Source organism: Loxodonta africana, chromosome 3 (assembly GCF_030014295.1).
Source record: "Loxodonta africana isolate mLoxAfr1 chromosome 3, mLoxAfr1.hap2, whole genome shotgun sequence".
Taxonomy (NCBI): domain Eukaryota; kingdom Metazoa; phylum Chordata; class Mammalia; order Proboscidea; family Elephantidae; genus Loxodonta; species Loxodonta africana.
Genome location: NC_087344.1, coordinates 56072418 through 56098295, shown reverse-complemented (window position 1 = coordinate 56098295; position 25878 = coordinate 56072418). Strand labels below are relative to the sequence as shown.

The following is a 25878-nucleotide window of genomic DNA, read 5'->3' as shown; positions in this document are numbered from 1 at the left end:
CTTCCCTTCTCCACCCCAGGTTTCCTGTTTCCATTCGTACAATTTTCCTTTGCCACCCTGCTGTCTCATTTTTAGTTTTGGGCTGGTGTGCCCATTAGTCTTGTATATATGATTTAACTATGAAGCATGTCACTCACATGTGTTATTTTTGGTCCTATAGAGCTGTCTACTCTTTGGCTGGAGGGTGAATCTCAGGAGTGACTTCAGTACTGAGTTAAAAGGGTACCTGGGGAGTTTCTCCAGTCTCTGTCAGACCAGCAAGCCTGGTCTTCCTTTGTGTGTGTGAATTTTAATTTTGTTCTACATTTTTCTTCAGCTCTGTCCAGGACCCTCTATTGTGATCCCTGCCAGAGCAGTCGGTGGTAGTAACCGGGTACCACGTAGTCGTTCTGGGCTCAGTCTTGTGGAGGTTGTGGTAGTTGTTGTCCATTAGTCCTTAGTACTAATCTTCCCCTTGTGCCTTTGGTCTTCTTCATTCTCCTTTGCTGGAGCTGGAATGGGACCAGTAGATGTATCTTAGATGGCCACTTGAAGGCTTTTAAGAGAGAATTTTAAATTCTGTCATTGAATAATGAAGATAGGTTAAGTTGGTTATATTTAAAGCAAGTAGAATCAATTAACTATAAATAGTGAGTATTATAGATTGATATATAGAATGCTAAGAAAATATAAATGTTATTTACTTATCAAAGTAACAAATTTTGTTTCTCAATGTGTGTATTTATTTACTGTTCCTGTTTCTCAGATGTCTGGTTATGCTGATAATTAGGCAGCAAAAAAATAAAACAGGAAGAGCTAAATTGGATTTCCAAACTTTTCATCAGTTGATAGACCCATATTTTTCTTTCCTCTGTGAGAAATCATAAACTTGCAAACTGTGTAAATTCTGTCCATTGTATGTTATTTTCTTCTGTCAGCTCGGTAGTTCGTGCCATAGGTATCTAAGTACCAGGGGTTGGCAGACTATGGCCCGGAGGATAGATCTGGCCATTTGCCTTTTTCAGTAAATAAAGTTTTACTGAAACACAGCTGTGCTCATTTGTTAATGAATTCTGCTTTTGTGCTACAATGGTAGAGTCAGATATTTGCAACGGAGTGTATGGCTTGCAAAGACTTAAATATTTACTATCCAGCCTTTTACAGAAAAATTTGCCAACCCTTGACATAGATCAGGAAACTTTAACTGCAAAAGGCCAGACAGTAAATATTTTAGGCTTTGTGGGCCAGATAGTCTTTTGCATTTTTTTTTTTTTTAAATAACCCTGAGATATGTGAAAACTGTTCTGTTCTTAGCTGGTCTTAAAAAAGGGCCATAGTTTGCCAACCCCTGATATGGATAAATGACACAAATAATAAACATACTTTAATCTATATTAAAAAAAAATCTATATTAGCACTATGTATAATATATGACATAGAAGCTTTATACTCATTCAACCAGTATAAAAATTAATTGAGGATATCAGTGATTTGAATGAATGGCACGGGACTGGGCAGTGTTTGATTCTGTTGTACGTGGGGTCGGTATGAGAACAGGTTTGATAGCACCTAACAACAATAACAGCTGACTGAGTAGTATTCCATTGTATGTATGTACCACGTTTTGTTTATCATTCATCTGTTGATAAACATTTAGGTTGTTTGCACTTTTTGGTTGTTATGAATAGGGCTGCAATGAACATTGGTGTACAAGCCTCTGAGTCTCTGCTTTCAAGTCTTTTGGGTATATGCCTAGGAGTAGAATTGCTGGGTCATATGGTAGTTCGGGAAACCCTGGTGGTATAGTGGTTAAGTGCTACAGCTGCTAACCAAAGGGTCAGCAGTTGGAATCCGCCAGGCGCTCCTTGGACTCTATGGGGCAGTTCTACTCTGTCCTATAGGGTCGCTATGAGTTGGAATCGACTCGACGGCACTGGGTTTGGTTTTGGTTTGGTGTGGTAGTTCTATTTTTAGTGTTTTGATGAACTGCAGCGCTGTTTTCCACCATAGCTGTACCATTTTGCATTCCCACCAGCAATGGGTAAGGGCTCCAATTTCTCCACATCCTGGCCAACATTTGCTGTTTCCTGTTTTTTTTTTTTTTTTCTTCTTAGCCATCCTAGTAGAAGTGAAATAGCATCTCATTGTGGTTTTGATTTACGTCTCTCTGATGGATAATGGTGCTGAGCATCTTTTCATGTGTTCGATGGCCATTTGCATGTCCTCTTTGGTGAAATGTCTATGCAAGTCTTTTGCCCTTTTTATAATTGGCTTATTTGTCTTTTGTTGTTAAGCTGGAAGTTTTATATGTGTTTTGGTTATTAGGTTCTTGTCGGATATATGGTTTCTGAATGTATCCTCCCAGTCAGTAACTTGTCTTTTCACTTTTTTTGGTAAGGTCTTTTGGTGAACAGAAGTTTTTAATTTTTATAAGGCCCCTATTTGTGCTTTGTTATTCTATTGAATAGTCCATTGTTAAAAGCTAGGCCTGATAGCAGTGCCCCTGCTTTTGCTTCTAAGACATTTTTTTTTTTCTTAATTGAGCTTTAGGTGAAAATTTACAGCTCAAGTTAATTTCTCATTCAAAAATTTATACACACATTGTTTTGTGACATTGTTGCGATCCCAACAGTGTGACAGCATGCTACCCGATTCCACCCCAGATGCTCTGTGTCTAATTCGTCCAGTTCCTGTCCCTTCCTGCCTTTTCATCTTGCTTTTGGACAGAATTTGCCCATTTGGCCTCATATATCTGAAATAAGAAGCATGTTCCTCACATGTGTTATTTTGTGTTTTATAGGCCTGCCTAATCTTTGTCTAAAACATGGACTTCAGGAATGGCTTCAGTTCTGGATTAGCAGAGTGTCTGAGGGCCATAGTTTCAGGAGTTCCTCCAGTCTCTGCCAGACCAGTAAGTCTGGTCTTTTTTTGTGTGAATTTGAATTCTTTTCTACATTTTTCTCCTGCTTTGTCTGGGACTCGGTGTTGTGATCCCTGTCAGAGTGGTGGTTGGTGGTAGCCAGGTACCATCTAGTTCTTCTGGTCTCAGGCTGGTAGAGTCTCTGGTTCATGTTGTCCTTTAGTTCTTTGGACTGATATTTTTCTTGTGTCATTGGTTTTCTTCATTTTCCTTTGCACTGAATGGGATGGGACCAGTTCTAAGAATTTTATGGTTTTAGTCTGCACATTTTGGTCCTTAATCCATTTTGAATTTGTTTTTGCGTATGGTGTGAGGTATGGATCCTGTTTCATTTCTCTGCATGTTGAAATCTAATTTTCCCAGTTCCATTTATTAAACTATTCTTTCTCCATTGAATGGACTCAGCACCCTTGTCAAAAATCAGTTGACCATAGATGTATGGATTTATTTCTGGACTCTTAATTCTATTCCGTTCATCTATATGTCTGTTCTTATACCAGTACCAGGCTGTTTTGATTACTGTAGCTGTATAAGTGCTTGTTTTCCTATATACATTGTTTTTTAAGACATACCTCAAAATCAAAGCACTGTATAGCCACGCTGATGAAATACACCAGGGCTCTCTGAATTCTCAAGGGTTTTTTTTTTTTTAAAAAAATGAAAAAAGAAAAACACCATTTATCCTAGCCATAGGAAGGTACCTTCAAGCCCCTATAGTGGTCCATAGCTTCAAATTTCAGCCTTTGCTTTCTACATTTTTTCAGAGTAGTAAGAGTAGAGTTAGGCACATTCTAGCCACTGGTTTTAGTGGCAACACTTTAAAATAATAAGAAGAAAGGTTTTCTTGATAACTTAAATAATCTTATTGTGGTTTGATGTGGAAAATGTTCTGTAGATAAATGAACTTGGGATTTAGGGTTTAGCTTTTACATTATAAGTTGCACTATAAAAAACCCCATGTAGGCTCTGTGTGTGTTGAGAGAGAGAGAAACGATATGGCACAAACTAAGTCTAAAAGGATTTAAACAGTTTTGTTTCAGAGTATACCTTTAGGCATAGGAAACCCTCTTATGTTGTAGATATTTGATATCTAATTTGATTTATTTTGATTCACTTTACTTTCTGACTTCTGCCTGTTTATTTTCTCCTTCTGCCTGCATATAGCTCTAAGGCCAGGGCACAGCTGATAAATTGAGATTAGCAGGTGTTAAAGAGAAATGTGTTTCATTATACCTAATTGAGATGTTTTCCCTAATACAATAAAAATAAATTATAGAAGGACATTCATTCTTTCATTACAAAAAATTAAAAGGAGGAAAACTTTGTGAGGAAAATGGGCAGCTCTCTGAAATATTTTTTATCAAGAAAAACTATAGCTAGATTTGTCTATTTGCAGGACTCTCAAGAACAGGGAGTATCAGTTACACACATCTTTCTCTTTCTTCCATGAAGCTGTTCCCACCCTACCACCCTCCTCAGCATCCTTTGAGAATGTCTGCTCCATTGAATTGCAGCTATTCGTGGAAGTGTTGGATGTCCCTCAGAGTTTTGAGACCACCCTTGGCCTGGAAGCTTGTCTTGGGAGATTTGGAGAGCTGTCAAGTGAATGTACAAGCTTTCCTATTCCCTTCTTCTTTCTCTCCTGGTTCCCCTTCGCTTCCCCTAATCTCGCCTTCCACCCCATCTCATATCTTATTTCATTGAACTACCATAGACAACGGCAAAGGGAAAGTTCTTTAAGGCTGTTCATTCAACTTTGTTACAATTTTACTCACACTAGTAAAATCTGGAATTTACTGCCTGTTTCTTTAAAAATCCTTCCATGTGTTTTTAAAAGTTATATGTATATCATAAAGGGCATAGCATTTTTGCACATCATTTTTTTCTTAGGTAAAGAAAGCCTCATTGTTTGAGAGTTTAAGATGAAGATTAAGAATTTTGAAAGTGGATACCCCTAAGACTTGGAAAATTCTAGTTACTCAATAAGCCCTTTGAAAATCTATTTTGAAAATTCTGGTTATCTAGATTCAAGAGAAAGGACACATAATATGTGTCCTTATGTTTTAATTGGCTTTTGGGATTTCGGAGTGTGTTCTCTGATGAGCTTTGATGAGTTTTAAAATTTATTTCAGATTTTATTCTAATCTTGTACTGCAAGATTAGAAATGAAGTTCATAGCCAATGTGTAAAACCTCCCAGATGTTCTACATAGGAAGTAAGTTTCTTTTCATTTGCAAATCCAAGGGTCAAAAGGGTATGTCTGACTTCCAGGTTGTTTCTTAGTATACAATGCCTGCTTTATAAAATCATATCTTTTTTTATTTCCCCTGATATTCTTCTGTTAGCTTTAGATATACCCTAGATTGATTTGTGGCGCGCCATGAAGTCCACATGCCCCGTGTTCCTAGGCTGGTACATGTTTTCAAGGCATTGGGTCTGATTCTCTTTGTTCTTAAAGTGTCAGAGAAGAGAAAGTGATTGCTCAAAGGAATTCAACAATTAGTTCTTTGCACTAAATGCGATGTAGATGGACTGTCGTATTCTTCATAGCTATGTAAAAGCTTACACACGTGGAGATTTCCTCTTCTTAGAAAACAGTAGCGGGTTTAGAGAAAAATGTTTTGGACTTCCAAGAGGACAGGCATGTTTAGAAAGAGTGATAGAAATACTTTTCACTATGTGAGCAACAGCCGCCAATAGCAGCAACTCAATTGGAGTGGAAAAATCACTGAAAGTCTAGCTGCCACGTTCAGAAAGTCACTGAAAAATTCCAAAGGGCTGTGAAGGGTTCATAGAGCATGTTAAGGTTCTCATTAGGAGTTAAAGAAGTTAGATACAGAAGTGATGACTCAGAAGCCAGCTGGCTTATTTACGTAACCATTTGGCAACATTTAAGGAGGGAGAGAAGTAGCAAAAGGACTGGAGGCTGGCCAACAGGCATAGAAAATAAATATTAATGACCTAGAAGGCAATACTTTACTATCTCCTCTTTGGTTTTTAGAGTGATTGTCTTTTAACTTCAGCATCAGTACAGCTAGGAAATATAAAACCAGAAGTGAAAAAAACAATGTTGAAGTGAGTAGTAGAAAGGGGAGTTATAAACTTTTGTACAACTTTTAGAAAAGATGAAAACTATCAAAAACCATACAAATGGGATTCTCCACCAATTCTTTGTATTCTGCTTAGGAATTTACTCCAAAAGCCTTAAGGAATACACATTTCTTGAAGAGTGGCCAAAAAAAAATAGCAACTCTTGAACAAATAAGGGGCAGTGGCAGGAAGATCTGACTCTGTAAACATTTAGAAATAATTTTAACTGAAAGCTGGTTTTAAAAGTATGAACCAGTGTTTATTGTGCACCCTATTACCAGATCACTGTATTCGAGGATAATATCTTGGTGGTAGATGACCTTATAGACTAGAGTTTTCAGAGCACTTCTCAGTTATTTCAACTTATTTGTCTTATCATCACACTAACCTAATGAGATGGATCTGAGTATCCTCATTTTGCAGATTGGGAAGGCTGAGTCTGAAAGGTGACATGACTTGCTTCAGGTGCTTTAGGTAGCACCATTAGTAAGGGATTGAGTGCAGAACCCAGGGTTCCATCTGCTGACTCTGTTCCTTTCTTCCTCTCAATTTACCATAGTACTTTATTTTAGATTCATTTTAGACAAATTAGGGTTTCATAAATCATTCTGGGAATACAACCACCATTTCTAACATTGTTTTATGAAATAGTATGCTCCAACTTCAAAACAATCAACCTGAAACAACTTTGGAGAACATAAGTTTGCAAAATTTGGGACGTTGTAAAAATTTAGTTAACCTTTTGGCTAGCAGCTGAGCTCTTACCCAGTGCACCACCAGGTAATAGTATTTACTAGTATTAGTGCCTATGTAGTAAGAAACTTCTGTTTTTTAAATGTAGAGCTACTCTTCTAAATTTGGAATTCAGGAAACTAGTGGAGTAGGTGATGGTCTTAATGGGGGAGGAGTAGGACCTAAAAGAGTGAAGATCATGTCCAATGTGACAAACGAATGGGAGGGGCACTCTGCCTGGAGATATTTTAGATGAGGAAGAGGTGAAACCGACAAATCTGAGGGGGAGTGGAAGGTAGAAGGTAGTAGAAATGATTAGTGGTATCTGTGAATAGAAAGTACAGGGGCGTGATGAGTAGCAGATAATACTGGCTTTAGAAGCAGAGATGTTAAGCTGGCAGCAGACTCATGGCAACCCAGTGCACAATGAGATCAGACCGTTGTGATCCATGGTGTATTCATTATGATTTTTAGTAGATTGCCAGGCCTTTCTTCCTAGTCCATCTTAATATAGAAGCTTCCCTGATAAACATCATAGTAACACACACCAGCCTCCACTGACAGATAGGAGGTGATTGCACTTGAGTGCATTGGCCTGGAATTGAACCCTGATTTCCCACATGGAAGGTGAGAAATCTACCACTGAACAACCACTGCCCATTATGGAATACCTTGCCACCTGGGGCTTTGGTGAACCAACAGCAGTCTCCCTACAGGAAGACCATCACTTTTAACCCAACAGTCTAGAGGAAACTGTTCCTGAGATTGGAGGCTGAGGGGACTAGGTTTGCATGCCATGTAGGGAAAAGCTTTTAGTAGGGTAGTAACTATTGTGAGCACCCCAGTAGTCTTCAGATGCAGGTGAAAGCCATCCTGTCATATGAGTCTATCATTGTCTGTGAAAGGCAAAAATCTGCAGCATTTAAATGTTGGACTAATTATAAAACTACTGAATTGATGGTAAATTCAGCACAGTGTTTTTCTACTTCATGTAATGTCACTGCTTGGAAATGAGAAAAAGTTAGATCATGCTTCTAAATCCTTTGATGTCTGAGTCCCATTCTCCAGAGATTCTTATTTAATTGCTTGGGATGGGGCCCAGGTTATTTTAATGTGCAGCCAGAGCTAAGGATAAAACTGTGCAGCAATGCCTTTTGATACCCACTGCCTAAATGAGAACTCATAGGCCCTCTTTGCTGGGAGTGGTTTTCAGTGAAAGGACCAGAAAGCGCCCCATTTTTAGACCACATGTAATGAATTAGACCATTTCTTAATTTAGGGAAAGTGACTTTGGTGGTTGAGAAGCCATTTATTTGCATCTAGTGTTATCTACAAGAGACCGTTAAAACTTTTTTGGATAATTTATTTTGCATCACAATCTATACTCAAATAGTTTTATGGTATTTATAATGCAAATTATACCCTGGCAGGTGCTGGATAATTGACCCTTCTAATGGAAGCAAAGTAAGAGCATGTTGGTTCCAAGTGCTTTTAGCTTCCGTGCAATCAAGTATTCCAGGATTTGGGGCTCTAGTACAGTGGCTTACAAAATTTTTAAAGCACTGAAGCTCTTCTCCAAATGACTAACACAGTGCTTGTCCATAATAAGTCCTAAATCTTTGATGAATGAAAACTATCTTAATGAAAATTTCCAAAAGTGTCACATTCTGGTTGTTAGCATCCTGTATAATTTATTTGGCTAAGCAGAGTAGTTTTTTTCCTGACTGGTACTGTTATCTTTTTTGCACGATTCAATAAGAGTTTATTTTACAGGTACAAGCTTAACCAAAAAAAAAGCAAAGCATTCTATTTTGTACACCCTTAGAGAGCTTACTCTGAGAAAAGGTTAGTGCCTAGGAATCTTTTGCCAATATTCCAGCCACTTTGTTTTCATGAGTCAAATTATTAAGATTGGGTCCCTAAGGAGGGAAGGTCTTTTGTCGGGATCCCATGGCAGGAGTTTAGGTTGTTTTTAACCAGTTCAGTACTATATTGAATAGAGGGTTTATTACCTTCTTCCCAGCAGGTGATATCGTTTTCTGGTGTGACCATTCCCAGAACATAATCCATAAATCAGCCTTTAAACAGGCATAGTGGTGGTAAGGACACAGAAAGAACTAATTTTACATGTTAAGGTTTTTAGAGAAATGTTATATGAGGGTCACTTTTTTGTACTCATTAACATTTCAGTTTACCGAGTATGATGTGAAATCGGTTTACTTGTCAGAATTGTCTCATTATAGAATTTTGTTCTATAATGATAGATAAGCTCAGGGTTGTGTTGATAGAAAGAGTGGTATGACAAATCCAGCTCTTGAGTGATGAATGATACTAAAGTGTACTTTGATTTGTATTGGGCAATGTTCATTAAATATCTGTTTTTGAGATAACAAAGAATAAGAGTAATTGAATGATCCTAGTGCAGAATAAAACACATGTTGCGACTTAATGAATGGTTAAATTTTCTAAAACATTCATTTGAAAATTTCTAAAAGCTGTAATTAAGTAAGCAGTATTTCTGGTAGATAACATTTAAAATACAGCCCTTTTAATTTTCTAGAAGCAATGTCCCTGGTGTTGAAAAGTGTTTCCATTTAGAAATGAATAACCTCTCTACTGGAGTACTACTTGAAGAGGCCTCAAGTAAAGCCCAACTATTGAACTGTAATGAAGTCCCAGAAAGATTCTTTCCATCAATCTAACTAAAAAGAGAGATCGATCATGTAGCCGCCTTCCCAGATTCTCTCTGAGGCATAGAGCTCCACCTCCACATCCACACTATAAACCATGGAAAAGAATTCTCAGTATGCTGTGGTATTAGAGAGAGTAAAGTTTCTTTGTCAAAATAGAGACCTGGTTGTGAATCCCCATTCTGCCACTTACTAATTATGAGATCTCAGATAAGTTAAACCTCTCTTCAAGTAGAAGTTTTGGCATTTGTTAAATGGAAATAATAATACCTACATCACAGGGTGGTGTGAGGATTAAATCAAATAACAGATGCAGAGACCTTGGCAAATGCTACTTGCTTAGTATATGCTCATTGTTACAGTATCTTTGGAGTATTTAACTTTTTTATTTTTTGAAGTTTGAAATTAATTCTTTGTCTACTCTTGCCTTACTTTCCAATATCATGTTTCTGGATCTTTTTCTAGACTCTTTAATATCAATTCATGATACTTTAATCATCATTGCTGAAACCCAGACCTTACTACATAGGCACTAATGTCAGTAAATGTTATTGCCTGTTGGTGCAGTAGTTAAGAGTTCAGCTGCTAACCAAAAGGTCGAGAGTTCGAATCCACTAGGTGCTCCTTGGAAACTTTGTGGGGGCAGTTCTACTCTGTCCTATAGACTTGTTATGTGGCGGAATCGAGTTGAGGGCAACGGGTTTGGTTTCTAATATTGTTAAAGGATATTATTAGTTTGACTGCCAGTGTATTTATCATGTCAAATTATTTACCCTGTAAAGCTATTTAAAAAAAAAATTACACTTCACATGAGGAAATGCTTACAATCATTACCATTAGAGAAATACAAATCAAAGCTACAATGAGATGCCGTTTCACCCTGGCATTACCAGCACTATTAAAAAAAAAACAAACAAATGTTGAAGAGGTTGCGGGGAGACTGGAACTCTTATGCACTGCTGGTGGGAATATAAAATGGTATAACCCCTATGGAAAATGATAGACGCCTCCTTAAAAAGCTAGAAATGGAAATACCATATGGTTCAGCAATCCCACTCTTAGGAATATATCCTAGAGAAATAAGAGCTGTCACACAAATAGACATATGCATACCCATGTTCACTGAAGCATTATTCACAATATTAAAAAGATGAAAAGAACCTAAGTGCCCATCACCAGATGAGTAAAAAAAAAAAAAATTTGTACATACACACCATAGAATACTACACAATGATAAAGAACAATGATGAATCCATGAAACATTTAACAACATGGATGAATCTGGGGGGCATTATGCTGAGTGAAATAAGTGAGTTACAAAAGGAAAAATATTTTATCAGACAACTATTTAAAAAAACCCAAGAAAAGGTTTACACATAGAAAAAAACAGTTTTTGATGGTTACAAGAGAGGGAGGGGCAAGGAGGGTAAATCAGTAACTAGATAGTAGACAAGTGTTAACTTTGGTGAAGGGTAGGATAGCACTCTATAGGGGATGTCAGCACAACTTGACAAGGCAATGTCACAGAAGCTTCCTAGACACATCCAAATACCTTGAGGGATGGAGCTACTAGGACTGAAGTCTGGGGACCATGGTCTCAGGGGACATCTAGGTCAGTTGGCATAACATAGTTGATAAAGAATGTGTTCTACATCACACTTTGGCGAGTAGCATATGGGACCTTAAAGCTTGTGAACGGCCATCTAAGGTACATCTATTTGTCCCATCCCATCTGGAACAAAGGAGAATGAAGAAAACCAAAGATACAAGGAGAATACTAGTCCAGAAGTCTAATGGACCATATGAACCACAGCCTCCACCAGCCTAAGCCTAGAAGAGCTAGATGGTGCCAGGCTTCCACCACCAACTACTCTGACAGGGATCACATTAGAGGGTCCCGGACATAGTGGGAAAAAAATGTACAACAAAATTCAAATTCACCAAAAAAAAAAAAAAAAAAAAGGCTAACTGGTCTGACAGACTGGAGGAACCCCTGAAATCGCACTGACGTGCTGCCCTCCTTAGGAAATTACGAATATTTTTGAAGTCCCCATGTGCTTCTCCTTTATTCCAACCCCTCCCTTCTCTCTAGGGGGAAACCATTAGCCTGAGTTTTATGTTCATTCATATTTTGTTTGTCTTACAGTTTTACCATTTGTGTTTGTTTTTCTGTGCTCTCATTGGTGTCAGCAGATTGAGGTTTACATTCTGAGTTAGCCATTATCTGTGTGACCGTGGGCAAGTTACTTTCTGTGAACCTCAGTTTTCTCATTTTTAAAATGATTTACTTCTAGAGGTTTTATATAATTATGTGTCTGGCAGTAAATATATTTCAGTAAAGGGAGTTTATGTCCTACCCTTCGGAAACTCTCCATCTTGTGTTTTAAAGATTCATTTTCTTTTGTTTATCTCAAGAATTTTTGTTTTAAAAACTTTGTTGTTTCACATAAAACTTTCTTTGGTCTTATATTCTAGGTGATCTCATGCACCCTTGTGGCAAGGCCTAATGGTTATGTGCTGTGGATTCCCACATTGCTGTCTGTTGTTGACTCTGCTCTCTACATGTCTAATTACCCCTAGACTTTTGTATCTAGGGATTTCTTTGACAGTTAAAACTCCACATAATACAAATGAAATTACCACTTTTACATCCAAAGCAGAGAGAACAGCTAAAGCAAAGGCTGTAAGAGAAAATAAACTTGGTATGTTTGAGGGAAATACAGATGGCCAGTGTGGCTGTAAAGAGCCCTGGTGGCACAGTGGTTAAGCGCTTAGCTACTAATGGGAAGGTCGACAGTCCACTTCCGTAAAGATTACAGCCTTGGAAACCATATGGGGCAGTTCTACTCTGTCTTACAGGATAACAATGAGTAAGAATTGACTCAGTGGCAATGAGTAATGTGGCTGGGGAGCAATGGGATATGAGGTGAGGTCAGAGGGGTGGTCTGGAGCCAGATAATTTTGGACTGTATAAGTATCCTTAGCCACCCCAAGCCTCAAGCCTTGAGCATCAGCTTTCTTACCCCTTGTATTGCTTAGCAAGTTCTGCTGTTTCAGTATACTAGTTGTTGCTATCAGGTGCTGTCAAGCTGGCTCCAACTCATAGTGATGTTATATATAATTGAATGAAATGTTGCCAGCTCTGGTGGCATCCTCATGATTGTTGCTATGTTTGATTTCATTTGCAGCCACTCATTGTTGGAGTTAATCTCATTGAGGGTCTCCCTCTTTTTTGCTAACCCTCTACTTTACCAAGCATGATATCCTCCTTCAGCAATTGGTCCCTCCTAATTACGTGTCCAAAAAATAAGCAAGACAAATATCACCATCCTCACTTTTAAGGAACATTCTGGCCGTAATTCCCCCAAGACTGATTTGTTCATTCTTCTGACAGTTCATGGTATATTCAATGTTCTTCTCCAACACCACAATTTGAATGCATTAATTCTTCAGTCTTCCTTTTCCATTGTCATGCCCAATGCAATATGTCATTTGGTTTCTTGACTGCTAATTTCATGGATGTGGATTGTTGATCCAAGTAGAATGAAATCACTGGACAACTTCGCTTTCTTCTTCTTCTTTTTTTTTTTTTTAATTGTGCATTAGGTGAAAGTTTATAGAGCAAATCAGTTGCCCATTTGAAAGTCTGTACATAAAGTGGTCCAAGACATTGGCTGCATTCCTGTCAATGCGTCAGCACTACCCATTTATGCCTTGGGCTCCCCATTTCTTTTTGTCCAGATTTTCTACCCCTTCCTGCCTTCTCATCTTTGTTTTTTGGGCAAGTGTTGTCCTATCAATTTCGTATAGCTGATTGTTTGAAGGAACACATTCCTCTCAAGTGTTATTGTTTATTTTATGGGCCTGTCCATCGTTTGGCTGAAAGCTGGTTACTGGGAATGGCTTCAGTTCCAGGTCATAACGGTGTCTTAGGGCCATAGTCTCGGAGGTTCCTGCAGTCTCTGTCGGACCAGTAAGTCTGGTCTCTTTTGTGAATTTGATTATTTGTTCAACGTTTTTTCTCACTCTCTCTGGGCCCCTCTATTGTGGTCCCAGTCAGAGTGATCAGTAGTGGTAGCCGGGCACCGTCTAGTTCTTGAGCCATGTAGGTCATGGTTCATGCGGTCCCTTAGTCCTTTGGACTCCCTATTTCCTCGAATCTTTGGTTTTGTTCACTCCCCTTTGCTTCGGATGGAAAGAGACAAAGAGATGTATCTTAGATGGCCGCACGCAATCTTTTAATACCCCTGACACTACTCACCAAAGTAAGATACAGGACATTGTCTTTATGAACTATGCTGAGCCGATTGACATAGACGCCCCCCTGCAACTTAAATTTCTTCACTGTTTATGGGCCCAGTTGTGAGGATTTTTGTTTTCTTCATGTTCAGGTGTAATCCATACTGAAGGCTGTTGTATTTGACCTTCATCAGTAAGTTCTTCAAGTTGTCTTCATTTTTGGCAAACAAGGTTGTGTCATCTGCATATTGCAGCTTATAAGAAGTCTTCCTCCAGTCTTGATGCCAGGTTCTTCTTCATATAGTCCAGCTTCTCAGATTATTTGTTCAGCATACAGATTGAATAAGTAAGATGAAAGAATAAAACCCTACCACACACCTTTCCCAATTTTAAACCACAAAATATCCCCTTATTATGTTTGAACACTGCCTGTTGATCCATGTACAGGTTCTGCATGAATACAACTAAGTGTTCTGGAATTCCATTTTTTCAGTGTTATCCATAAATTGTTATGATCCACACAGTCACATTGCTTTGCATTGTTGATAAAACACAGGTAAACATCTTTCTGATATTCCCTCCTTTTAGCCAGGATCCATCTGACATCAGCAATGATATATCCCTCATTCCATATCATCTTCTGAATCCATCTTGAACTTCTGGCAGTTCCTTGTTAGTGTATAGCTGCAGCTATTTTTGAATTATCTTCAAAAACTTTTAGTAGCATGTGATATTGTTTTCTAATATCTGCATTCTATTTTGTTGTCTTTGGATTGAGCACAAATATGAATCTGTACTAGTTGGTTGGCCAAGTAGCTGTCTTCCAAATTTCTGGACATAGACCAGAAGGCTCTTCCAGACTTGCATCCATTTGTTGAAGTATCTCAGTTGACATTCTGTCAATTCCTGGAGCCTTGTTTTTAGGCAGTGCCTTCAGTGCAGCTCGGACTTCATACTTCAGTAGCAGACGTTCTTGGTCATACACTGTCGTCTGAAATGGTTGAACATTGGCCAATTCTTTTTGGTACAGTGAATCTGTATATTCCTTCCATGGTCTTTCCTACCCATCCCCATGACTGATTTTTTTGAAGTATATCACCAGACCTTTCTTCCAGGGCACCTTTGTTAACAACTGAGTGTTTTAACCATTTGTAACACACGGGGACTCTATCTTCTTTTGGTACTTTCTCCCTCATTCAGTTTTTTACCCACGTTCTTGTTGTTGTTAGGTACCATTCAGTCGATTGCAACTGATAGCAACCGTGTGCACAACGGAATGAAATACTGCCAGGTCCTGCACCATCCTCACAATTGTTGCTATGCTTGAGTCCATTTGTTGCAGCCACTATGTCAGTCCATCTCATTGAGGTTCTTTCTCTTTCTCTCTGACCCTCTGCTTTACTAAGCATGATGTCCTTCTCCAGTGACTGATGCCTCCTGATAACATGTCCAAAGTATGTGAGACATATTCTTGCCATCCTTGCTTCTAAGGACCATTCTGGTTGACTTCTTTCTAGACAGATTTGTTGGTTCTTTTGTCAGTCCATGGTATATTCTGTATTATTCGTCAACACCACAATTCAGAGGTCTTCCTTATTCACTGTCCAGCTTTCGCATGCATATGAGGCGATTGAAAACACCATGGCTTGGATCAGGCACACCTTAGTCTTCAAGGTGGTATCTCTGCTTTTCAGCACTTTAAAGAGATCTTTCGCAGGCGATTTGCCCAATGCAATCTGTTGTTCGATTTCTTGACTGCTGCTTACATGGGTGTTGATGGTGGATTCAAGTAAAAGGAAATCCTTAACAACCCAATCTTGTCCCTGTTCATAATGATGTTGCTTACTGGTCCAGTTGTGAGAATTTTTGTTTTCTTTATGTTGGGGTGTAATCCATACCAAAGGCTGCAGTCCTTGGTCTTCGTCAGCAAGTGCTTCAAGTCCTGTTCCCTTTCAGCAAGCAAGGTTGTGTCGTCTGCATAACACAGGTTGTTAATGAGTCTTCCTCCCATCCTGATGCTGTGTTCTTCATATAGTCCAGCTTCTTGGGTTATTTGCTCAGCATACAGATTGAATAAGTATGGTGAAAGGATACAACCTTGAAGCATACCTTTCTTGACTTTGAACAAGGCAGTATCCCTTTGTTCTGTTCAAACGACTGTCTCTTGATCCGTCCATGTACAGATTCCTCATGGGCACAATTAAGTGTTCTGGAATTTCCATTCTCCACAATTTGTTATGATCCACACAGTCAAATGCCTTTGCATAGGCAATAAAACACAAGTAAACATCTTTCTGGTATTCTCTGCTTTCAGCCAGGATCCATCTGACATCAGCAGTGATATTCCTCATTCCGTGTCCTCTTGAAAATCTGGCTGAGTTTCTGGCAGTTGCATGCTGATATACTACTGCAGCGCTTTTGAGTGATCTTCAGCAAAATATTGCTTGCATGTGATATTTTTCGATAATTTCCACATTTGGTTGGATCACCTTTCCTGGGGATAGGCACAGATATGGATCTCTTCCAGTCGGTAATCCAGGTAGCTATCTACCAAGTTTTGGGCATAAACAAGTGAGCACTTCCAGCGCTGCATCCAGTTGTTGAAACATCTCAACTGGTATTCCGTCAATTCCAGGAAACTTGTTTTTCGCCAGTGCCTTCAGTGCAGGTTGGACTTCTTTCTTCAGTACCGTTGGTTCTTGATCATATGTTATCTCCTAAAATGATTGAACGTTGACCAATTCTTTTTGGGAGAGTGACTTTGTTTTCCTCCATTTTTTTTTTTTTTTTTTTTTTGATGCTTCCTGCATTGCTTAATATTTTTCCCATAGAATCCTTCATTATTGCAACTCGAGGCTTGAATTTTTTCTTCAGTTCTTTCAGTTTGAGAAATGCTGAGTGTGTTCTCCCCTTTTGGTTTTCTGTCTCCACCTCTTTGCACATGTCATCATGATACTTTATCTTCTCAAGCCACTCTTTGAAAGCCCTGTTCAGCTCTTTTACTACATCGTGTTTTCTTCTGCTTTAGCTACTCGATGTTCAAGAGCAAGTTTCCAGAGTCTCTTGTGGCATCCATTTTGGTCTTTTCTTTCTCTCCTGTCTTTTTAATGACCTCTTGCTTTCTTCATGTATGATGTCCTTCCATAGCTTGTCTGGTCTTTGGCCATCAGTGTTCAACACGTCAATTCTATTCTTGAGATGGTCTCTAAATGCACGTAGGATATCTTGAAGGTCGTACTTTAGCTCTCGTGGACTTGTTCTAATTTTCTTCAGTTTCAACTTGAGCTTGCATATGAGTAATTTATGGTCTGATCCGCAGTCGACCCCTGGCTTCGTTCTGACTAATGTTATTGAGCTTTCCCGTCGTTTCTTTTCGCAGATGTAGTGGATTTGATTCATGTGTATTCCATCTGGTGAGGTCCATGTGTATAGTTGTTGTTTATATTGATGAAAAAAAGTTTTGCAATGAAGAAGTCGTTGGTCTTGGAAAATTCTATCATTCGATCTCCGGCATTGTTTCTGTCACCAAACCATATTTTCCAACTACCAGTCCTTCTTGTTTGTTTCCAACTTTGCATTCCAATCACCAGTAATTATCAGTGCCATCCTGATTGCATGTTCGATCAATTTCAGACTGCAGAAGTTGATAAAAGTATTCAATTTCTTAATATTTGGCCTTAGTGGTTGGTGAGTAAATTTGAATAATAGTGATATTAACTGGTCTTTCTTATAGGCATATGGATATTACCCTATCACTGACAGTGTTGTACTTCAGGATAGATCTTGAAATGTTCTTTTTGATGATGAATGTGACGCCATTCCTCTTCAAGTTGTCATTTCCAGCGTAGGAGACCATAGGATTGTCTGATTCAGAATGACCAATATGAGTCCATTTCTGCTCATTAATGCCTAGGATATCGATCTTTATGCGTCCCATTTCATTTTTATGATTTCCAGTTTTCTTAGATTCATACTTCCTACATTCCAAGTTCCAATTATTAATGGATATTTGCAGTTGTTTCTTCTCATTTTGAGTTGTGCCTCATCAGCAAATGAAGGTCCCGAAAGCTCGACTCCATCTACGTTATTAAGGTCTAGTCTACATTGAGGAGGCAGTTCTTCCCCAGTCGTCTTTTGAGTGCCTTCCAACCTGAAGGGCTCACCTTCCTACACTATATCAGACAATGTTCTGCTGGCTAATTGTTTTCAGAAGTAGACCGCTAGGTCCTTCTTCCTAGTCAGTCTGAGTCTAGAAGCTCAGCTGATGCCTGTCCACCATGGATGACCCTACTAGTATTTGAATACTGGTGGTATAGCTTCCAGCATCACACAACACATAAGCCCCCTTAGTACGACAAACTGACAGGCGCATGGGCGTTTTTGCCAATAGAATCCTTCAGTACTGCAAACTCGAAGTTTGATTTTATCTAAGGTTCTTTTATCTTTACAAATGCCACTCATTTTTTTCCTTTTTCGTTTTCAAACTCCAGGTCTTTGCACATTATGTTATAATACTTTACCTTGTCTTCTTAAGTCACCATTTGAAATCTTTTGTTCAGCTCATTTACTTCATCGTTTCTTCAGTTTGCTTTAGCTTCTCTGTTCCCAAGAGCAGGTTTCAGGATCTCTTCTGGTATGTGTTCTTATCTTTTCTGTCTTTTTAATTGCCTTTTACTTTCTTCAGAAGCCTGATGGTGCAGTGATTAAACACTCAGCTGATAATTGAAAGGTCAACAGTTCGAACCCACCAGCCACCATGGAAGACAGATGTGACAGTCTGCTTCCATAAAGATTTACAGCCTTGGACACCCTATCGGGTAGTTCTCTTCTGTTCCCTAGGGTCACTATGAGTCAGAATCAACTTGACAGCAATGCGGGGAGGATGTTGGAGTTTCTTTCTTCATATATGATGTCATTGATGTTATCTCACAATTCTTCTAAGTCTTTGATCATTAGTATTCAGTGTATCAAATTTATTCTTAAGATAGTTTCTGAATTCAGGCAGGATGTATACAAAGTAAAACTTTGGCGCTCGTGGACTTGACTTTTTACAACATCATCTACTACTTGCATAATCTGTAATTGATGGTCTGTTCCACACTTGGCCCCTGGTTTTGTCTTGGCTGATAATTTTGAGCTTCTCCACTGTCTCTTTCCACAGATGTTGTCAGTTCGATTCTGTGTAATCCATCTGGCGAAGTTCATTTTTTGTTGAAATAAAATTTTTCCGATGAATAGGCCATTGGCCTTGCAGAATTCTATCATTCATTCTCTGACACCGTTCCTGTCACCAAGGCCATATTTTCTGACTGCTGATCCTCCTTCTTTGTTTCCAACTTTTACATTCCAGTCACCAGTAATTATCAATGCATTTTGGTTGCAAGTTTGATTAATTTAGGACTGTAGCAGTTTGTAAAATTCTTCAGTTTCTTCATCTTTGGAATTCAATTGGTGTGTCTGTTTGAATAATAGTCTTATTAACTGGTCTTCCTTTTAGATGTATGGATGTTCATCTATGACTGAGGGCATACTTCAGGGTAGATCTTGGAATGTTCTTTTTGACAATGAATGCAGTACTATTCCTCTTCAGTTTGTCATTCTTGTCATAGTAGACCATATGACTGTCCAATTCAGAATGGCGAAAACCAGCCCATTTCAGCTCACAAATGCGTAGGATATCGATCTTCAAGTGTTCCATTTCATTTTGACAACATCCAATTTTCTTTGATTCATCGTTTGTACATTCCACATTCTGATTATTAATGGACGTTTACAGCTGTTGCATCTCATTTTGAGTCATGTCACAGCACCAAATCAAGGTCCTGAAGGCTTTATGCTGTCCACGTCATTAAGGCCAACTCTATTTTGAGGAGGCACCTCTTCCCCAGTCATTTTGTGTGCCTTGCAATCTGAGGGGCTCATCTTCCAGCACTGTATCAGTCAATATTCTGTGGTGATCTACATGGTTTTCATTGTCTAATTTTGCAAAGCAGATCTCCAGGCCTTTCCTTCTAGTCCGTCTTAGTGTGGAAGCTCTGTTAAAAACCTGTCCACCATGGGCGACCCTGCTGGCATTTAAAGTACCGGTGGCATAGGTTCCAGCATCATATCACTATGGAAGGCATCACAATAGGACAAACTGACAGAAGGGTAGTGTTCAGTATGCTAATTGTCTCTCACATATTTCCTTTGTCTAGATTCCCTGAGGTAGACTAGACCCTTATCATCTAGACTATTGCAGTAGCTCCCTAACTGGTATCCCTGACACAGATCTCTTCTCCAGGACTCCATATTCTTGTAAGAGTTATCTTTGATCTGGTCCTAATGTAATTTTTGGACCTCGCCACCCCTCATTCTGCCTCACTCAGGCCCATGCTCTGACATTACTGACTTGTTCATGGTTCAGCAGACACACCGTACTTTTCCAGGTCTTTGTGCATGTGTTTATATTCTTTGTTTTGCATATACATGATGCCTTTCTCTTCTCATGGCAAACTGCCAGGTCATCCTTCCATCCCTTGCTGAACTGTTACTTTAGGAGGCGTCATTGACATCTCATTTTCCTAGAAAGAATTAATATATTCTTTCTGTATACTTCTTGACATATCATTAATTCTCTTTTCTTATAACTCTTCCTATATTGTATTGCCGTTGAGTTAATAAGTAAGTTGCAGATCCCTTGAGCACAGGAACCATTTCTTCTTTTTCAGTTTTATGTCCATGACTCCTAGTTGGTGCTCCAAAAACAAAACAAAACAAAACAAAAAAACTTGGATTATTGTATTTAAAGTCATGTATGGCTTAATGTTTATTTAATTTCAATTTGAGTAAAAAATTTTTTTGTTTTAAAATATCTGATGTTTTTAATGAAGCTGCTAATCAACATCCTCAAAGGAAAGAAAGTCTAAAGCAGTTTTGCTTTGAGGCCTTGTTCATTATTTTTTACTATTCGTAGTAAAAGTCAAGACCATATACCATGCCATTTAGGAATGCTGTCAGAAGGAAAACACACAGCAGCCATCATCATCCTAAATGGAGAGAGTCTGAAAGCATTCCCCCTGAGAACAGGAACCAGACAAGGATGCCCTTTATCACCACTCTTATTCAACATTGTGCTGGAGGTCCTAGCCAGAGCAGTTAGGCTAGAAAAAGACATAAAGCGCACCCAAATTGGTAAGGAAGAAGTAAAAGTATCTCTTTGCAGATGATATGATCTTATACACAGAAAACGCCAAAGAATCCACAAGGAAAACTACTGGAATAGAAGATTTCAGCGAAGGATCAGGATATAAGATAAACATATAAAAATCAGTTGGATTACTCTACACTAACAAAAGAGAACTTTGAAGAGGAAATCACCAAATCGATACCATTTACAGTAGTCCCCCAAAAGATAAAATACTTAGGAATAAATCTAACCAGAGACATAAAAGAGCTATACAAAAAAAAAAAAAAAAACTACAAGACATTACTGCAGGAAACCAAAACAGGCCTACATAAGTGGAAAAATATACCTTGCTCATAGATAGGAAGACTCAACATTGTGAAAGTGTCTTTTCTACCCAAAGCAATTTACAGATATGGTGCAATCCTGATCCAAATTCCAGTGGCATTTTTTATGAGATGGAGAAACAAATCACCAACTTCATATGCAAAGGGAAGTGGTCCCAGATAAGTAAAGCATTACTGAAGAAGAAGAACGAAGTGGGAGACCTCACACTGCCTGATTTTAGAACCTATTATACCACCACGGTAATCAAAACAGCCTGCTACTGGTACAACAACAGATACATAGAACAATGGAACAGAATTGAGAATTCAGCACTGTTTACAATAGCAGAAGGATAGAAACACCTAGGAGGCCATCAACAGATGGATAAACAAATTATGGTACATACACAAAATGTAATACTATGTAACAATAGGAAACCCTGGTGGCGTAGTGGTTAAGTGCTATGGCTGCTAACCAAGAGGTCAGCTGTTCGAATCTGCCAGGTGCTTCTTGGAAACTCTATGGGGCAGTTCTACTCTGTCCTATAGGGTCGCTATGAGTTGGAATCAACTTGACGCCAGTGGGTTTTTGGGTATGTAACGATAAAGAACAATGATGAACTCGCAAAATATCTCACAACGTGAATGAATCTGGAAGGCATTAGGCTGAGTGAAATTAGTCACAAAAGGACAAATATCATAGGAGACCACTATTATAAGACCTCAAGAAAAGGTTTAAACACAGAAGAAACATTCTTTGATGGTTAGGAGGGTTGGGGTAGGGGAGAGGGGTATTCACTAACTAGTGTAAGGGATAAGAATTATCTTAGGTTAAGGGAAGGAGTACACACAATACAGGGGAAGTCAGCACAACTGGACTAAACCAAAAGCTAAGAAGATTCCTGAATACAGCTAAAGACCTTGAGGGTCAGAGTAGCAGGGGTGGGGTTCTGGGAATCATGGTTTCAGGAGACATCTAGGTCTTTTGACATAACGAAGTTTATTAAGAAAATGTTCTGCATCCCATTTTGGTGAGTGGCATCTGGGGTCTTAAAAACCAGCAAGAGACCATCTAAGATATATCAATTGGTCCCAACTCACCTGGAGCAAAGAAGGACGAACACCAAAGACACAAGGGAAATATTAGCCCAAGAGACAGAAGGGGCCACATAAACCAGAGACTCCATCAACCTGAGACCAGAAGAACTAGATGGTGTCCGGCTACCGCTAATGACCACCCTGACAAGGAACACAACAGAGAGTCCCTGATGGAACAGGAGGAAAGTGGGATACAGAACTCAAATTCTATTAAAAAGACCAGATTGAATGGTCTGACTGAGACTGGAGGGACCCCAGAAAACACAGACCCTGGACTCTGTTAGCCAAGAACTGAAACCATTCCCAAAGTCAACTCTTCAGACAAAGATTAGACTGGACTATAAGACATAAAATGATACTTACGAAGAGAGTGCTTCTTAGCTCAAGTAGATACGTAAGACTAAATGCACAGCTCCCGTTTGGAGGCGGGATGAGAAGGCAGACGGGGACAGGAGCTGGTTTAAAGGACACCGGAAATCCGGGTGGAAAGGAGTAGTGTACTGTCACGTTACAGGGAGAACAACTAGGGTCATGTAACAATGTGTATATAAATTTTTATATGAGAGACTAACTTGAACCTAACTTTTGCTTAAAACACAATTAAAAAAAGAAAGAAAGAAAACCTAGGGGATGTATTGAGCAATTTCCAAAAAGTACAAACTCAAGGGAAGGGCAGTGTGGCTACATTCACTTCCAGGTTAACTGGACAGATACGTATTTTTCTCCAAGGTAGACCAGGCCTCATTGAGATGAAATTTGCCAGCCTAATTAACTTCCTGTGTTTGCTTGCCTTTGTTTTTATATTGCCCATAACTTGATGTGTTGGTTGGGCTGGGGGTAGAACCATGTGATGCCTAAATTAAGCTTTCTCATAAACCGGTTGGTGTTATTGAGGGAAAGCTTTCAGGGAATTGTGCCTTACTGGTGGGAATGGGAGAAGAAGCCAAGTGCTGCGGTGAGACAGAACTTTCCATTGAGTTACTGGGAACAGGAAGTGAAAGGGCTGTTGGTGAGTGACTCAGCTATTTTCTGAAACTGTCTCATGTGATTGAGTGTGCATGATGTCTGTTTATTCTCGGCAGAGTAAGTACTAAGGGAGTCACATTACACAGCAGGCATAATGTTTACTTAACCAGCTCAGTGATGGTCTAAAAATAACTCATGGGGGATTTTTGTTTTCTTACTACATTCAGTATCATGAGATAGAAAAATCATAATGGAGACTCATCATGGAGGGCTTTCCCTTAGAGATAAATAACTTTGAATATATAGTTTCCCAGTACTATTTCACTTTTTTTCAAATGTAAAGATGAAAAGTTTGGTGTATAAAAGAAAGGTTAGGAAAAGAAGATAGCTTTCTGATTTCTCAGAGAATAATTCTGCACCATTACATTTTTAGCTTTTATTCTGGACAGATATGCATTCTGGGTGCTTCAGGGCCATCATTGAGGTATTTATGTGCTAAAATTTTTACATAGGAACATTTTTTTTCCTTTTTGTGAGGGTATAATAAATGTGTTTTTAAAATGGAAATGTTAGTGCTGTGTATTTGCCGGATGTTAATATTAAATTACAGTAGCAATAGTTTTTTCCAGATTTCCTTCATTTACTCACCTTTTATGGTTTCTACCACCATGTATTTTAGTTCTTTCAATGTTGTCAAAATGTGATTGTAATTATCCTGTGTACCTATTGATATGCTTGGCTCTGAAGGAAAGAGAATTTGGAAGCCTGAGTGTACATAATAATCATAATCTGCTCATTTGTCTGGGAAGCAATAAGTCATTATGATTTATGGTTTTTGGTATTTGCATGTTCTTCTTTGAGGTGCAGCCTATGCAGCATATGAACTTGTGTCTGAGGTAATTTCAAAAAAGAAAGGCAAACTGTATTAAGGAGTAAATGCCAGCATTCAGTTTACAGTAATGTATACATACCCAGTATCAGAAAACCCTTAAATGGAAATATTTGATCAGTCTAGCAGTCTGTGAAATTCCTTTACTTGTAGTACTTTGCATTATATACGAAATAGGAAGTACATATCTTTTTTTGATTAAAAAATCTTGTGGATTCAACAATTATTGGATTGTATTAACTTGTTTCCACCTGCGTTTTGACAAATAAATTAAGCAAACATTAGAGGATGTATGTATTTCATTTTTCATATGACACTGGTGTTAGTATATTTAATGGAATTTCTATTTTAGCACCTTTTAATTGATAACAGTCATTAGGGAATTTTGAGTTAACCTGGAATGAGTTCTTTAGCTGGGTACTAAGCCCTTATCAGATATATGATTTTGCAAATATTTTCTCCCATTATATGAGTTGTCTTTTCACTCTCTTGGTAGTATCCTTTAACACACAAAAGTTTTTTATTTTTATATCTACTTTTTCTTTTGTTGTCTTTGCTTTAGGTAACATAGATCTAAGGATCCATTGCCAAATCCAAAGTCATGAAGATTTACCCTGATGTTTTCTATTAAGAGTTTTATGGTTTTACCTCTTACATTTAGGTCTTTGATCCATTTTGAGTTAATTTTTATATGGTATAAGGTAGGGATTCAACTTGATTCTTTTGCATGCGGATATACAGTTTTCCCAGGGCTGTTTGTTGAAGACACTATTCTTTTGCATTAAATTAAATTGAATTGCATTAAATTTGTAAAAAAGTCAGTTGGCCATGGATGTTTGGTTTATATCTGGACTTTGAATTCCATTCCATTATGCCAGTACCATACTGTTGTGATTACTGTAGCTTTGTAGTAAGTTTTGAAATCAGAAGGTATGAGTCCTCCAACTTTTTTTTGTTCTTTTTCAAAGCTGTTTTGGCTATTCGAAGTACCTTGAAATTGCATGTGATTTTGAGGATCAGTTTTGCCATTTCTGCAAAAGAAGCTGTTGGAATTTTGATAGGGTTTAGTGCAAATGTGTATATTGCTTTTGGTAGTATTGTCATCTTAGTAATATTAAGTCTTCCAACCCATGAACACAGGATGCTTCCATTTATTTAGGTCTTTAATTTTTTTTCAGCTATGTTTTGTAGCTTTCAGTATACAAATCTTGTACTTTCTTTTTTTTTAATTTCTTTTTTACATATAATTTATTTTTGTTGTGAATATACACAGAACATACATCAATTCAACAATTTCTGCATGTATAATTCACTGACATTGATTGCATTCGTCAAGTTGTGCAACCATTCTTACTCTCCTTTTCCGAGTTGTTCTTTCCCTATTAACATAAGCTCCCTGCTCCCTAAGTTTCTTATCTTTCAAGTTGTTGTCAGTTTGATCCCATATAAAACCAGCAAACCCGTTGCTGTCAAGTCAGTTCCGAATCATAGTGACCCTATAGCACAGAGTAGAACTGCCCCACAGGGTTTCCAGGAAGCACCTGGTGGATTCAAACCACCAGCCTTTTGGTTAGCAGCTGTAGCTCTTAACTACGACCCCACCAGGCTTTCCTTGATCCCATATAGATAGATCTTACAAGAGCACCATGCTTAAGGCAGACATTCTTTACTAGTTAAGCTAAACTGTTGTTTGGTTTTTTAATTTTTATTGTACTTTAGATGAAGGTTTTCAGAACAAACTAGCTTCTCATTAGCAGTTAGTACACGTATTGTTTTATGACATT

At 38.4% G+C, this 25878-nt stretch overlaps 1 protein-coding gene across 21 annotated transcripts in view; it reads left to right on the top strand.

The window, feature by feature from the left end:
• The window catches only part of EIF4G3 (eukaryotic translation initiation factor 4 gamma 3), a 389785-nt gene that overhangs the window by 163565 nt on the left and 200342 nt on the right, over positions 1-25878 (top strand). For 2 of the 21 annotated variants that reach the window (XM_064281420.1, XM_023551963.2), the window contains exon 1: positions 23261-23689. The exons of 17 other annotated variants lie outside the window; for them this stretch is intronic. In XM_064281420.1, coding sequence (XP_064137490.1) covers positions 23657-23689 — 33 coding nt within the window. In that variant the 5' untranslated portion in view covers positions 23261-23656. 2 more of the 21 variants (XM_023551961.2, XM_023551962.2) reach the window with 2 other exon arrangements.